The 12,818-nt window shown below is 44.9% G+C and overlaps 1 protein-coding gene across 2 annotated transcripts in view; it reads left to right on the top strand.

The window, feature by feature from the left end:
* Positions 1-2,003: 2,003 nt before the first annotated feature.
* The window catches only part of bpi (bactericidal permeability increasing protein), a 28,279-nt gene continuing 17,464 nt past the window's right edge, over positions 2,004-12,818 (top strand). Inside the window, 2 exon segments of one of the 2 annotated variants that reach the window (NM_001015694.1) lie at positions 2,004-2,171; positions 6,351-6,462. In NM_001015694.1, the coding sequence (NP_001015694.1) occupies positions 2,060-2,171; positions 6,351-6,462 (224 nt within the window). In that variant the 5' untranslated portion in view covers positions 2,004-2,059. 2 annotated transcript variants of the gene reach the window in all.

Genomic DNA, 12,818 nt, shown 5'->3' with positions numbered 1-12,818 from the left:
AAACAAAGGGCGAGAATCAGCCCCTACGCTCCAGGGTGCAGCCACAGGCAGCAGTGCCTCTTAGTGCAGTCACAGGGGTAGGTTTAGGCCCAAACTGGGATTCAAGTTAGGCCCTGGCATTCCAAGTACCCAGAGGTCCAAACAGCACCCCCCCCCAGGCCCAATAAATAGTGACTGTCTGGCACCTTACAGCAGCCCCTCTGGCATTTGCCTGAACCCACAGATTGCCAGTCTGGGCCTGGGTCCTGGCATTCCAAGTACCCAGAGGCCCAAACAGCCTCCCCAGCCCAATAAATAGTGACTGTCTACAGCATCTTACAGCAGCCCCTCTGGCATTCGCCTGAAATCACAGATTGCCAGTCTGGGCCTGGGTCCTGGCATTCCAAGTACCCAGAGGCCCAAACAGCCCCCCCCCCCCACAGGCCCAATAAATAGTGACTGTCTATGGCATCTTACAGCAGCCCCTCTGGCATTTGCCTGAACCCACAGATTGCCAGTCTGGGCCTGGGCCCTGGCATTCCAAGTACCCAGAGGCCCAAACAGCCCCCCCAGCCCAATAAATAGTGACTGTCTATGGCATCTTACAGCAGCCCCTCTGGCATTTGCCTGAACCCACAGATTGCCAGTCTGGGCCTGGGCCCTGGCATTCCAAGTACCCAGAGGCCCAAACAGCCCCCCCAGCCCAATAAATAGTGACTGTCTATGGCATCTTACAGCAGCCCCTCTGGCATTTGCCTGAACCCACAGATTGCCAGTCTGGGCCTGGGTCCTGGCATTCCAAGTACCCAGAGGCCCAAACAGCCCCCCCAGCCTAATAAATAGTGAGTGTCTATGGCACCTTACAGCAGCCCCTCTGGCATTTGCCTGAACCCACAGATTGCTAGTCTGGGCCTGGGTCCTGGCATTCCAAGTACCCAGAGGCCCAAACAGCCCCCCCAGCCCAATAAATAGTGACTGTCTATGGCACCTTACAGTAGCCCCTCTGGCATTTGCCTGAACCCACAGATTGCCAGTCTGGCCCTGGAGCATAGGGAGTTTACATGCAGGCTGAGAATAAGCATAAGGTTTCCCAATTCCACCCTAACTGCTGCCATGGGCCCTCATTACCCTGGGTGGCCCACAATACCTCCCTAGGGATGGGAACACAGGACCCTTAGGGTTGCTGGCTCAGGCAGAAGAAGCACCGGAAATGCTGCTGGTTTTTGCCCTATAAGGATGGCTTTCCAGAACCAAGACTGGAGCACTAGGTTAGATCAGGGTCTGACACCATTAAAAAACCCGGTGGGTCCCACCGACCCAGTTCTGCTTCCAGCTTGAACTGTCGCAAACCTCCTCCCCAATCTCCGATCGCTGCCACAAGTAAGAGCTAAGCGGAGCATGGATGGAAGTTTTTTCTGCATTATTCTGCTCAGTACAGGGGAAATCCTGCTGGATTTATTCCACGCTGTAATAAATTTTGGGTATCCCTGTGTACAGGTGCTTAGCAACTTTTCATTGGTCTTCATTTAATTATTTGCCTTCCTCTTCTGACTCTTTCCAGCTTTCAAATGGAAGTCGCTGACCCCAGCAGCCAAAGAAAACTATTGCTCTGTAAGGCTGCAATGTTATTGTTATCTTATCTTTCTGTTTAGGCCCTCCTCAATTTATATTCCAGTCTCTTTTTCAAACCACTGTCTGGTTGCTAGGTTAACTTGACCCTAGCAACTAGATACCTGCTGAAATTGCAAACTGGAGAGCTGCTGAACAAAAAAATTAAATAATTCAAAAACCACAAATAATAAAAATGAAGACCATTTGAAAATTGTCTCAGAATAGCACTTTCTACTTCATGCTAAAAGATATGGCCATGGTACTCGATATTCTAATAGTGGGTCGTTTAAGAGAGGACTTTCTGCTCTCCCACAGCCTGAGAGCGTGAATAGAGTTTACCTGACGCAACCTAAGGGCCGGCCCCATTTCTCATATATTCTATTCCATTTCCTCATTCTTTCTTCCTTTCCCCGGTTTCAGATTTAAATACACAGATTTTCCTGTCTCTCATTTACACTTGGCTGCAGAGATGGAGATGGCTTGCAGACTGACCCTGGCGCTCTCATTGGCCATGTTTGTGGGAGCAACCAACATGAACCCCGGGTTTGTGGTGAGGCTCACCCAGAAAGGGCTGGATTATGGTACGTTTGGGATGTTCCATTACTCTGGCAGGGGGATCCCAGGGATGAAATAATGTCCCACTAGGCACAGGCGCACTGCCACCCACATTGTGCCCTTTGCTATCCGCAGTAAATGCTCACCTTATGTGATCTTTCTTTGTCTATGTTTAGCATGGGGAGGTGTCTATGCCAAGTATTTATTGCTTCTTTTATAGTACTAGCCGATGCTGCATATTTCCCTTCAAAATTTGGCTCCTTACAAATCTAAAAATAAAGAAACTAACGGAATGCCCTCTCCAGCAATGTAAATCTTTAAAATCCCTAGCAGAAGTAAATTTTCACACAGTAGGAAAATAGCAAGGAGATTTTGTATGTCGATATGATACATTCAGCCATTGGATGAGCTATGTAGCGTAGCTGGTATAGGTATAGGACCCATTATCCAGAATGCTCGGGACCAAGGGTATTCCGGATAAGGGATCTGTAATTTGGATCTCCATACCTTAAGTCTACTAAAAAATTAATGAAACATTACTTAAACCCAATAAGATTGTTTTGCATCCAATAAGGATTCATTATATCTTAGTTGGGATCAAGTACAGGTACTGTTTTATTATTACAGAGAAAAGGGAATCATTTAACCATTAAATAAACCCAATAGGGCTGTTCTGCCCCCAATAAGGGGTAATTATATCTTAGTTGGGATCAAGTACAGGTACTGTTTTATTATTACAGAGAAAAGGGAATCATTTAACCATTAAATAAACCCAATAGGGCTGTTCTGCCCCCAATAAGGGGTAATTATATCTTAGTTGGGATCAAGTACAGGTACTGTTTTATTATTACAGAGAAAAGGGAATCATTTAACCATTAAATAAACCCAATAGGGCTGTTCTGCCCCCAATAAGGGGTAATTATATCTTAGTTGGGATCAAGTACAGGTACTGTTTTATTATTACAGAGAAAAGGGAATCATTTAACCATTAAATAAACCCAATAGGGCTGTTCTGCCCCCAATAAGGGGTAATTATATCTTAGTTGGGATCAATTACAAGGTACTGTTTTATTATTACAGAAAAAAGTTTTTCAGTTTTAAAATTCTGAATTATTTGATTAAAATGGAGTCTATGGAAGAGGGGCTTTCTGTAATTCGGAGCTTTCTGGATAACAGGTTTCCGGATAAGGGATCCCATACCTGTACTGTTGTTTTTTACACTGAAAAGGCCATTTGTTTTTGTTCCTGTTATGAATGATGTCTGCTTATGCAGAACTAGGGTGCCCAGCTCCTACCACCCCACCTCAGGCGAGTACCTCTTGTTCCTAGCGAGGGAAGGGAATAGAGTTTTGCCTGCCATTTATATATAACCTTATTATACAGGTTCCTCTGACCTAACTGGCAATCTGAATTTTGTAACACTGCCTTGTGACTCATTCCACCATGTGATGTGTTATGTAATTTGATTTGGCTCTGTATTTAATTTCCCTTTTTTCATTTACATACAGAGTACATAGTTACATAGGGTTGAAAAAAGACCAGAGTCCACCAGGTTCAACCCTTCCAAGTTAACTCAGGACCCACAAACCTATACTTACCAATCTATACCAACACCTACATAAATGATATATACAAACATCAATACTAACTGTAGATACTAGTATCACAATAGCCTTGGATACATATATAGGCATTAACAGAATCTGCCATTACCACATCACTAGGAAGGGCATTCCCCTCACCTCACTGCCCTCACCATGAAAAAAAAATTAAAATAAAGTACCTTTTATCCATGGTCCCTACCCCCATTACTTGCCCACAAACTCCCTGACCCCCTCTTGCCACCCCAGCCCCCTGTCTAGCTTACCCCCACGTGAAATCAGTTTGGTAGCTCCCATTTACTTCCCCTTTGTGATTCATTCGTATGACCTTTCCCACTTGCCTGATACAGGGGGGGATGTCAGTGATTTGTACTTAGAAACTGTAGTGCTATTTCATAAAAGGGCTTATCTGCCTGTTAAGCACTGATAAGGAATTCAAAGCGTGTTTTACAAGGAGAACAAAAGGTAAATTCAAGCTGGAGACAGTGGTTAAGCTTCCTCAAATTCCTGCTTCACTGAAGGATTCTGGGAATGACACATTTATACTGTGCTTGGCATTGCACTTCATGCATTTATATGTATCGGCTTATCTGACCTATTTTTAATGACATTTTATTGCTATTTTCTCTTCTCTGTGATGCCCATAGAGCAGAATAATATAGCATTCCAGCTCACCCTCCTTGTCCCAGATTAATGCCCCTAAGTTCCACAGTATCCCCCCACCCAGCCGCAGAGCTGCCACCTTCTCCGCAGCTGTCAGTATCTGTCAGGCCCACTGTGGCGTGGATGTCCATTCTGCAACCTTCCAGCTTTTGTCCCCCAATAGAATTATTAGCCTTCTGCATGGAAAGGTCCCCCTGATCCCATTTTTATTCTGTAACCCTTGTTTGTTATACAGGCATGGGATCCATTATCTGGAAACCCCTTATTCAGAAAACTCCAAATCTCCTATAGACTCTATTTTAATCAAATAGTTCAAAATTTAAAAAAATGATTTCCTTTTTCTCTGTAATAATAAAACAGTCCCCGTACTTGATCCCAACTAAGATATAATTACCCCTTATTGGGGACAGAACAGTCCTATTAGGTTTATTTAATACTTAAATGATTCCCTTTTCTCTGTAATAATAAAACAGTACCTGTACTTGATCCCAACTAAGATATAATTACCCCTTATTGGGGCAGAACAGCCCTATTGGGTTTATTTAATGGTTAAATGATTCCCTTTTCTCTGTAATAATAAAACAGTACCTGTACTTGATCCCAACTAAGATATAATTACCCCTTATTGGGGCAGAACAGCCCTATTGGGTTTATTTAATGGTTAAATGATTCCCTTTTCTCTGTAATAATAAAACAGTACCTGTACTTGATCCCAACTAAGATATAATTACCCCTTATTGGGGGCAGAACAGCCCTATTGGGTTTATTTAATGGTTAAATGATTCCCTTTTCTCTGTAATAATAAAACAGTACCTGTACTTGATCCCAACTAAGATATAATTACCCCTTATTGGGGGCAGAACAGCCCTATTGGGTTTATTTAATGGTTAAATGATTCCCTTTTCTCTGTAATAATAAAACAGTACCTGTACTTGATCCCAACTAAGATATAATTACCCCTTATTGGGGACAGAACAGTCCTATTGGGTTTATTTAATGGTTAAATGACTCACACTAGTGCTAAGAACTGGATATTCTATAACAGATTAAAACTTAACTGAAAGTTGAAGTTCCCCTTTAAAGAGAAAATATTTCCCGCTATTCACAGCACCACCTCAGGGATCCTAGCCGCCTAAGGCTACCAAGTTGATGTTGCCCCCTTGCATTTAGCTTTTTAGCGTCAGGGGGGGGGGCACATTCAAAATTTTAGTTTCTTTCAGGTACCAGGTAACTTTGTAACTGGTAACTTGGCGGGCACTGCTGCCTGAGGCGATTTTCTCTCATCATGGCAACAGTGCCCGTAGCTATTCAGTTAGGTTTATAATTCCACAGATTGAAAGGAAAACATGATTTGGAAATAGAGTTGCTGCCTGGCCAGACAATTGCCAGAGGGGCTGCTGTAAGATGCCATAGACAGTCACTATTTATTGGGCTGGGGGGCTGTTTGAGCCTCTGGGTACTTGGAATGCCAGGACCCAGGCCCAGACTGGCAATCTGTGGGTTCTGGCAAATGCCAGAGGGGCTGCTGTATGATGCCAGACAGTCACTATTTATTGGGCTGGGGGGGGGGGGGCTGTTTGGGCCTCTGGGTACTTGGAATGCCAGGACTCAGGCCCAGACTGGCAATCTGTGGGTTCTGGCAAATGCCAGAGGGGCTGCTGTAAGATGCCATAGACAGTCCCTATTTAGTGGGCTGGGGGGGGCTGTTTGGGCCTCTGGGTACTTGGAATGCCAGGACTCAGGCCCAGACTGGCAATCTGTGGGTTCTGGCAAATGCCAGAGGGGCTGCTGTAAGATGCCATAGACAGTCCCTATTTAGTGGGCTGGGGGGGGCTGTAGACATGGAATCTCATACCAGGACTCCCAGACCAGACCTGCTCCCAAGCACCTGTAGAAGATGGCTTAATCAGTATAATATTGATTTTTCCTTCTCTCTCACAGCCCGGCAGGAAGGCATGGCCGTGCTGCAGCAGGAGCTCTCCAAGATTCATTTGCCCGACTTCTCTGGTTCTACCAAAATTGCCCATATAAAAGCCAAGTACAGCTTCAACAGGTGCGTCTTGCCTAACAGGAGTCCTTCTAGCATATATTCTACAGCCTATAAAACAACCTAGCTGCATAATCATTTCAATGATTTTGTCTCTAAAAGTTATACTGTTCTCTAACCCACATATACTGTATAATAAAAGGTACTAACTTTGGCCAGGAGCAATAACCCCTAGCAACCAATAAGATGCTTGTTTTTTAACAGGTGAGCAGCAAATGCTATCTGCTGATTGGTAGCTATGGGTTACTGCACCTGGTTGCTTTTATTACATAAGCCCCAAAATGTCTTTAGTTCTCTAGAGATCACACTTCAAAGGGGGCCAAAACCAAAATTTAGGAAATGTTTTCCAGTGGCATTGATTTTAATAGCTACTTCTTTCCCACTTTGCCTTTAGAGAACGTACTTAACCACAAAAGGTGTTGGGTTCAGGTTAGGGTTGCCACCTGGCCGGTATCTCACTGGCCCAGCCGGTACAATACCAGACAAGGCCGGGCTGATATTACAAATTTACTGTAAACTACTGCAATAGCTAGTCCTTCCGCCCCTGCCCCATTCTCCCCTCCTAGCTCCAATAGACTTACAAAATCCTCTCACGATTCGATACCCAGCCGGTATAGGCAGCCCGAAAAGGTGGCAACCCTAGTTCAGGTCCCCGTTTACTTTTCAACATTAGGTTGGACACCCCCTTAGCTCACAATAAGGATGTAGAGTGAGAGATAAGGAAAGCAAGGGGCACACCAGGTCTTGCACTGTGCAGCTGTGAGGCACTTCTTTTTTGGCATTTTTGGTAATGGAAATGCCTGCTGGCAACTTAGGGCGACTGCACTTGCGGTCATAAATCAGTGGTGGCCCAGTCAGCACTAAGGGCCACTACTTTGGCACCACAAATTATTTGCCCATTTGACTGCAATGGGTTCCAGAATCACAAAATTTCTTTAAAAAGATGCCATGTGTTTCTCTACCAAACTTTACATTTTTGGTGTAAAATACACTGGAGATATACATACTGGACCAACTGGAGAGTGCAGGCTTCTAGCCCAAAATAAGGGATTAGCCTGCCCCCTGCTGGAGGTATATTCTAAAGGAAAGCTATTGTGTAAATGCAGAGGCCAGGCATGAGTTAAAAGCCATTGCATCATATGTACTAAAGCAGGGAGAGGAAGCTGAGCTCACTGTATGTACAAACTGTCTTTAAAAGGATCAAAACATTTTTATGTGTCGGATGTATGAGTGCAATGTAACGGCTATTAGTGGGGGTTTCCTAAGGAGGACACTTTCTGGTTTACTTAGTCCTGTTCTCTGGGGACTCGTGTTATTGGTACATTATGCTCTAAGGAAGGACCAAGCCCTTGAACGTTCTACTTTGGAGACGTTATCTAATTCTGTGCCATCAGCGAGCAAATGATCTGGGCTGAGCGTTTCTAAAATACTATTTTACTTTATGCTTGGGGTCATTGTCTCACTGATAAATGTATTAAGGGTTGGTTACTGTCTAGACCAGGGATCCCCAACCTTTCTTTCCTGTGTGTCAAATGTCAAAAGACTTGGGGAGCAACACAAGCACCATAAAAGTTCATGGAGGTGCCAAATTAGGGCTAAGATTGGCTATTAGGGGCCTCTATGCACCCTATCAGCTTACAGGGGCTTTATTTGGTAGGAAATCTTGTTTTTATTCAACCAAAACTTGCCCCCAAGTCAGGAATTCAAAAATAACTCCCTGGTTTGGGGGCACTGAGAGCAACATCCAAGGGGTTGGGGAGCAACATGTTGCTCACGAGCCACTGGTTGGGGATCACTGGTCTAGAATGTGCCCCATGTTGGCTTATTGTAATCAAATAAGCAGACTCCCAACCTGTCTGCTGTTAGAAATAATGGTAATCAGTTGGCCCACAAATAAGGACTATTGCTCCTAATCAGGGTCACATAAGAAGTAGAGGGTCCCAACACAACCCTGTTCGCCAAAAATTTTTTTTGCCAAGGATAAATCCAAGTTTTCTTATTACAAAAACAAGCCTCCCAGGATCCTCCTGCTCTTAGTATTTGCATATTTCTGCATCCCGCACCTTCTGTTTGTAAATGAACTTGCTCCACCAGATTAATTACCCAAACCTCACCGCAGTGACCTTGCCATAAACAGAAAGGGACGCTCATTAGTCATTGTTTTGTGTGCCTTCGGCGAGTGACCTTCAACAAGTGAATAATGCATTACAGTATGGGCCCTCTCTATGGACAAGTGAATAATGCATTCAGCGGCAGAGTTTCTACATTGCAGTTAATTTAGTGATTAATATTATGGGGAGAGGGAGTGATGGGAAGAACAACGGGGATTTTCTGTTTAAAGGAGCAGTAAACCATAAGAATAAGTTGCAAAGGGTTGATGATTTAACATTGGCTAAAAGAGGGGTGCAGGGTCAATTGTGGATAATATAATACAGACCACATGTACCCACACACACATGCTCTGGAGCCCCACCTTTGCCCTCTCTAGAGCTGCTACCTGCCCCAGCCAAAAAAGTGTCCAGGCCCGCTCCTCAAGTCCCTTTCTTTACCTGCCCTTGCCAACTTGCCCTCAGCCACAAACCATCCCCTTCCACGTGCTTACTAACCTGCTTGCTGCAGGTGGGAAGGGCAGTGGCATCAAGATTGGGAGCCCCCTGCAAAATAAATGTTCCACCCCCCCACCTCTGTGTATGCCTTTGCGGCAGGTAGCAACAAGCAGCAGGCCATTGGAACTAAAGCCATACAGCAGACCCTGAGACCAACTTTTCTCTGAACCCCCTGCAGTTGCTGGGTCTGCTGTACAGGCATAGACTGGCAGTCTGTAGATTCTGGCAAATGCTGCTGTAAGATGCCATAGTCAGTCACTATTTATTGGGCTGGGGGGGGGGCTGTTTGGGCCTCTGGGTACTTGGAATGCCAGGACCCAGGCCCAGACTGGCAATCTGTGGGTTCAGGCAAATGCCAGAGGGGCTGCTGTAAGATGCCATAGACAGTCACTATTTATTGGGCTGGGGGGCTGTTTGGGCCTCTGGGTACTTGAAATGCCAGGACCCAGGCCCAGACTGGCAATCTGTGGGTTCAGGCAAATGCCAGAGGGGCTGCTGTAAGATGCCATAGACAGTCACTATTTATTGGGTTGGGGGGGGCTGTTTGGGCCTCTGTGTACTTGGAATGCCAGGGCCTATTGTATAATACTTTCACCAGTGGGCTATGTGGTTTAATGGCACCCCCTGCCCTGCCAGTAGTTATGCCACTGGCCAGTGTAATGTTGGAGAGGCTGAAGAACTAAGGGTGAAGACACACGGAGCTACTAGTAGCAGCTACTTTTTCACGGCCACTTAACTCCAGAAAATACCCTGCCATAGACAGTGCTGAGAATTGCCTCTGTTAAAACACATGTTGAGACAATTATCAGTAAATGATCAGCATTGTCTATTTTAGTAGCCGCTACAAGTAGCAGCTACTAGTAGCTCCATGTGTCTTCACCCTAAAAGGCAAATATCCCACAGTAGCCCTTTAAAATTCCTTCATCCAGTAGAGAATCTGTGGTTCTATCTGAATCTGTGGTTCTATCTGAATCACATTAACTACCTGGGGCAAATAGGCCTGGAAGAACAATGTCACATTAAGAGAACCACTACGTTTTAGTGTTAAAATAAATAATATTTCCGCGTAGGATTTGCCATTCAGTCACAGAATTAGTCGGTGAGTGACTGTATTTGTAGCCCGGCTGATGCACAGTTAAGTGGGGAACGGCCGAAAGCCTTGACTTGTGATAGATCTTGATTATGGTTCTTGGCCAGCGCTGCTAAAGACTGTTTGTTCTGAAGCCCTTTCTAAAGATGAATGTCCCCTCTATAAAAGAATTTTATATTCATTAGAGTCCCTTTAAATTATAAAAGCAATTCCATTCCCATCAGCTGGCGGGATAATCTCCCGCATAAATCTTAGTGCACATGAGCCGGCCCTGCTACTGTGATTAGACTCCCACCAGGGAATGTTATTTCTGTACGCCTAATAATGCTTCTCGTAGCCTGGGGATGACTAGCCTTCACTCATCCAGCTGTTGTGGAACTACAATTCCCAGCATGCTCCAACAGCCTAAACATGATAGGATCATCCTGAAGAGTTTTAATTGGAAAGCAATAGTGGCATCAATCTTAAGGTATTGTAACTAGTGTCTTGGGCATATTATATTGTGTTTTGACACTGCAAGACAGGGTGCATAGTGCAAAAAGTGGGTTATAAACTGCCAACCTGCCCCGCACACTAAATCAAATGCAGATGGCTGCCCGCACACCATTCAAAAGCTGTCAGAGTAGAACTTTGGCCCTTGGGCAAGTCCAACCCCAATGAGCACTAAGGGGTGCACTTTTGTGCCACTGTTGTAGCAGATGGGGCAATTGTAAATGAACCTGATTGAGAATCAAAACAGATAAGCAGTACCACAGCGCCTACTAGTGTGAAAAACAGGCAACATCAGCTGCAAGGTTTCCTTTTGCTGCTATTTGCTTCATTTGCCCTCTTCTATTGATCTTGTATTTTGACTTTCAAAGGCTGCCTAGTTGGGGTAATTAAAGGGGTTGTTCACCTTCAGGGTCGGACAGGGGTGTGCAAGGACCACAGGCTGCTACCCCTGGGGCCCCCACCCTCCTCTGGGGCCCCTGCCGCCTGCCCCCCACTGACAACCCCTCCCCCTGCATGCATACAATATACTTATTTTTGCCACAATCAGGGGAGGAGGGCAGCAGGGGAGTTACAGGGGTTGGCGGGACCCATTGGGTTTTTTCCCGGTGTCCTGCCTGCCCAGTCCGACCCTGTTCACCTTTGAATCGACTTTTAATATGATGTAGACATTTATATTCAGAGACAATTTGCAATTGGTCATTTTGTAATTTCTATGAGTTTTTCAGGTTATTTAGCTTTTTGTCCAGCAGTTCTGCATTTGGTAGTTTAGCCGCTATCTGGTTACTAGGGTCTAATTTACCCTAGCAACCAGGCAGTAGTTTAATTGAGAGATGGGAATATGAATAGTAGATGGCCTGCACAGAAAGACAAGTAATAAAAAGTAACAATAATAAAATTGTAGCGTCACAGAGCAATAGTTTTTGGCAGCCGGGGTCAGTGACCCCCATTTGAAAGCTGGAAAGAGTCAGAAGAAGATGGAAAACAATTCAAAAACTATACAAAATAAATAATGAAAAACAATTGCAAAATTGATTATAATAGGGCATTTTATAACATACTAAAACTTAACAGAAAGATGACCCCCCCCCCTTTTAAGCCCAAGCAGCCAGATAGCAGTTGAAGTTCTAAATCTTGGAATACCGCTGTCTACGTTATACTATTCCCTCCCAAGAAAGGTTCTCCTGATAATTTGGCGGGCCTCTTTTTTCAGCCTGAATTACTACTTTTTACTGTTACTGTTATAAAAAGATGAAATATTCCATGCACACAGGAATCCTTTGGTGGAAAAAAAGTCTTATAAATAAAACATGTTTTGCATTTAATTTGGGCAGAGCGAATCGCCCCGTCCCCTTAAGCGCGTCTGCCTTATCTTTGGGAGAACCTGATTAAGACATCACGCCGAGTAGCCTGAGAGAGCGCAGAAATGGATCTGCACGCCGCCTCATTTACATTCTCCCAACTATACACCGACTGAGCCTTAAGTAACCGATTATTCCTTTTTCTAACCCAAGGTTTGTAGGAAAAACCTACACAAATGGATACGCAAGTTACCGGCGTAGAGGTAACATGTTCTGGTTCAACTGCGGGGGTTTGTGACACAGTATTTACAAGGTGTTAATGGGAAGGAGAAATTATAGAAATTATAAAATGATACACTGGAAGTATTTTAACTTTAGGTATGTGTTTGTGTAGGTATGATTCATATACCTCTACCTTTAGCCCTTTAGTTTATAGCAATATAATGATCTGCACAGCTAAGTATCCCAAAGAAAACTGGCAGGGCATGCCGGAACTGGCAATCTGTGTATTCTGGCAAATGCCAGAGGGGCTGCTGTAAGATGCCATAGACAGTCACTATTTATTGGGCTGGGGGGGGGGCTGTTTGGGCCTCTGGGTACTTGGAATGCCAGGGCCCAGGCCCAGACTGGCAATCTGCGGGTTCTGGCAAATGCCAGAGGGGCTGCTGTAAGATGCCATAGACACTCACTATTTATTGGGCTGGGGGGCTGTTTGGGCCTCTAGGTACTTGGAATGCCAGGACCCAGGCCCAGCCTGGCAATCTGTGGGTTCAGGCAAATGCCAGAGGGGCTGCTGTAAGGTGCCATAGACAGTCACTATTTATTGGGCTGGGGGGGGGCTGTTTGGGCCTCTAGGTACTTGGAATGCCAGGACCC

This window comes from Xenopus tropicalis, chromosome 10 (assembly GCF_000004195.4).
Source record: "Xenopus tropicalis strain Nigerian chromosome 10, UCB_Xtro_10.0, whole genome shotgun sequence".
NCBI classification, from domain to species: Eukaryota; Metazoa; Chordata; class Amphibia; order Anura; family Pipidae; genus Xenopus; species Xenopus tropicalis.
The sequence above is the reverse complement of the archived record's forward strand: the minus strand, read 5'-3'. Positions and strand labels throughout refer to the sequence as shown.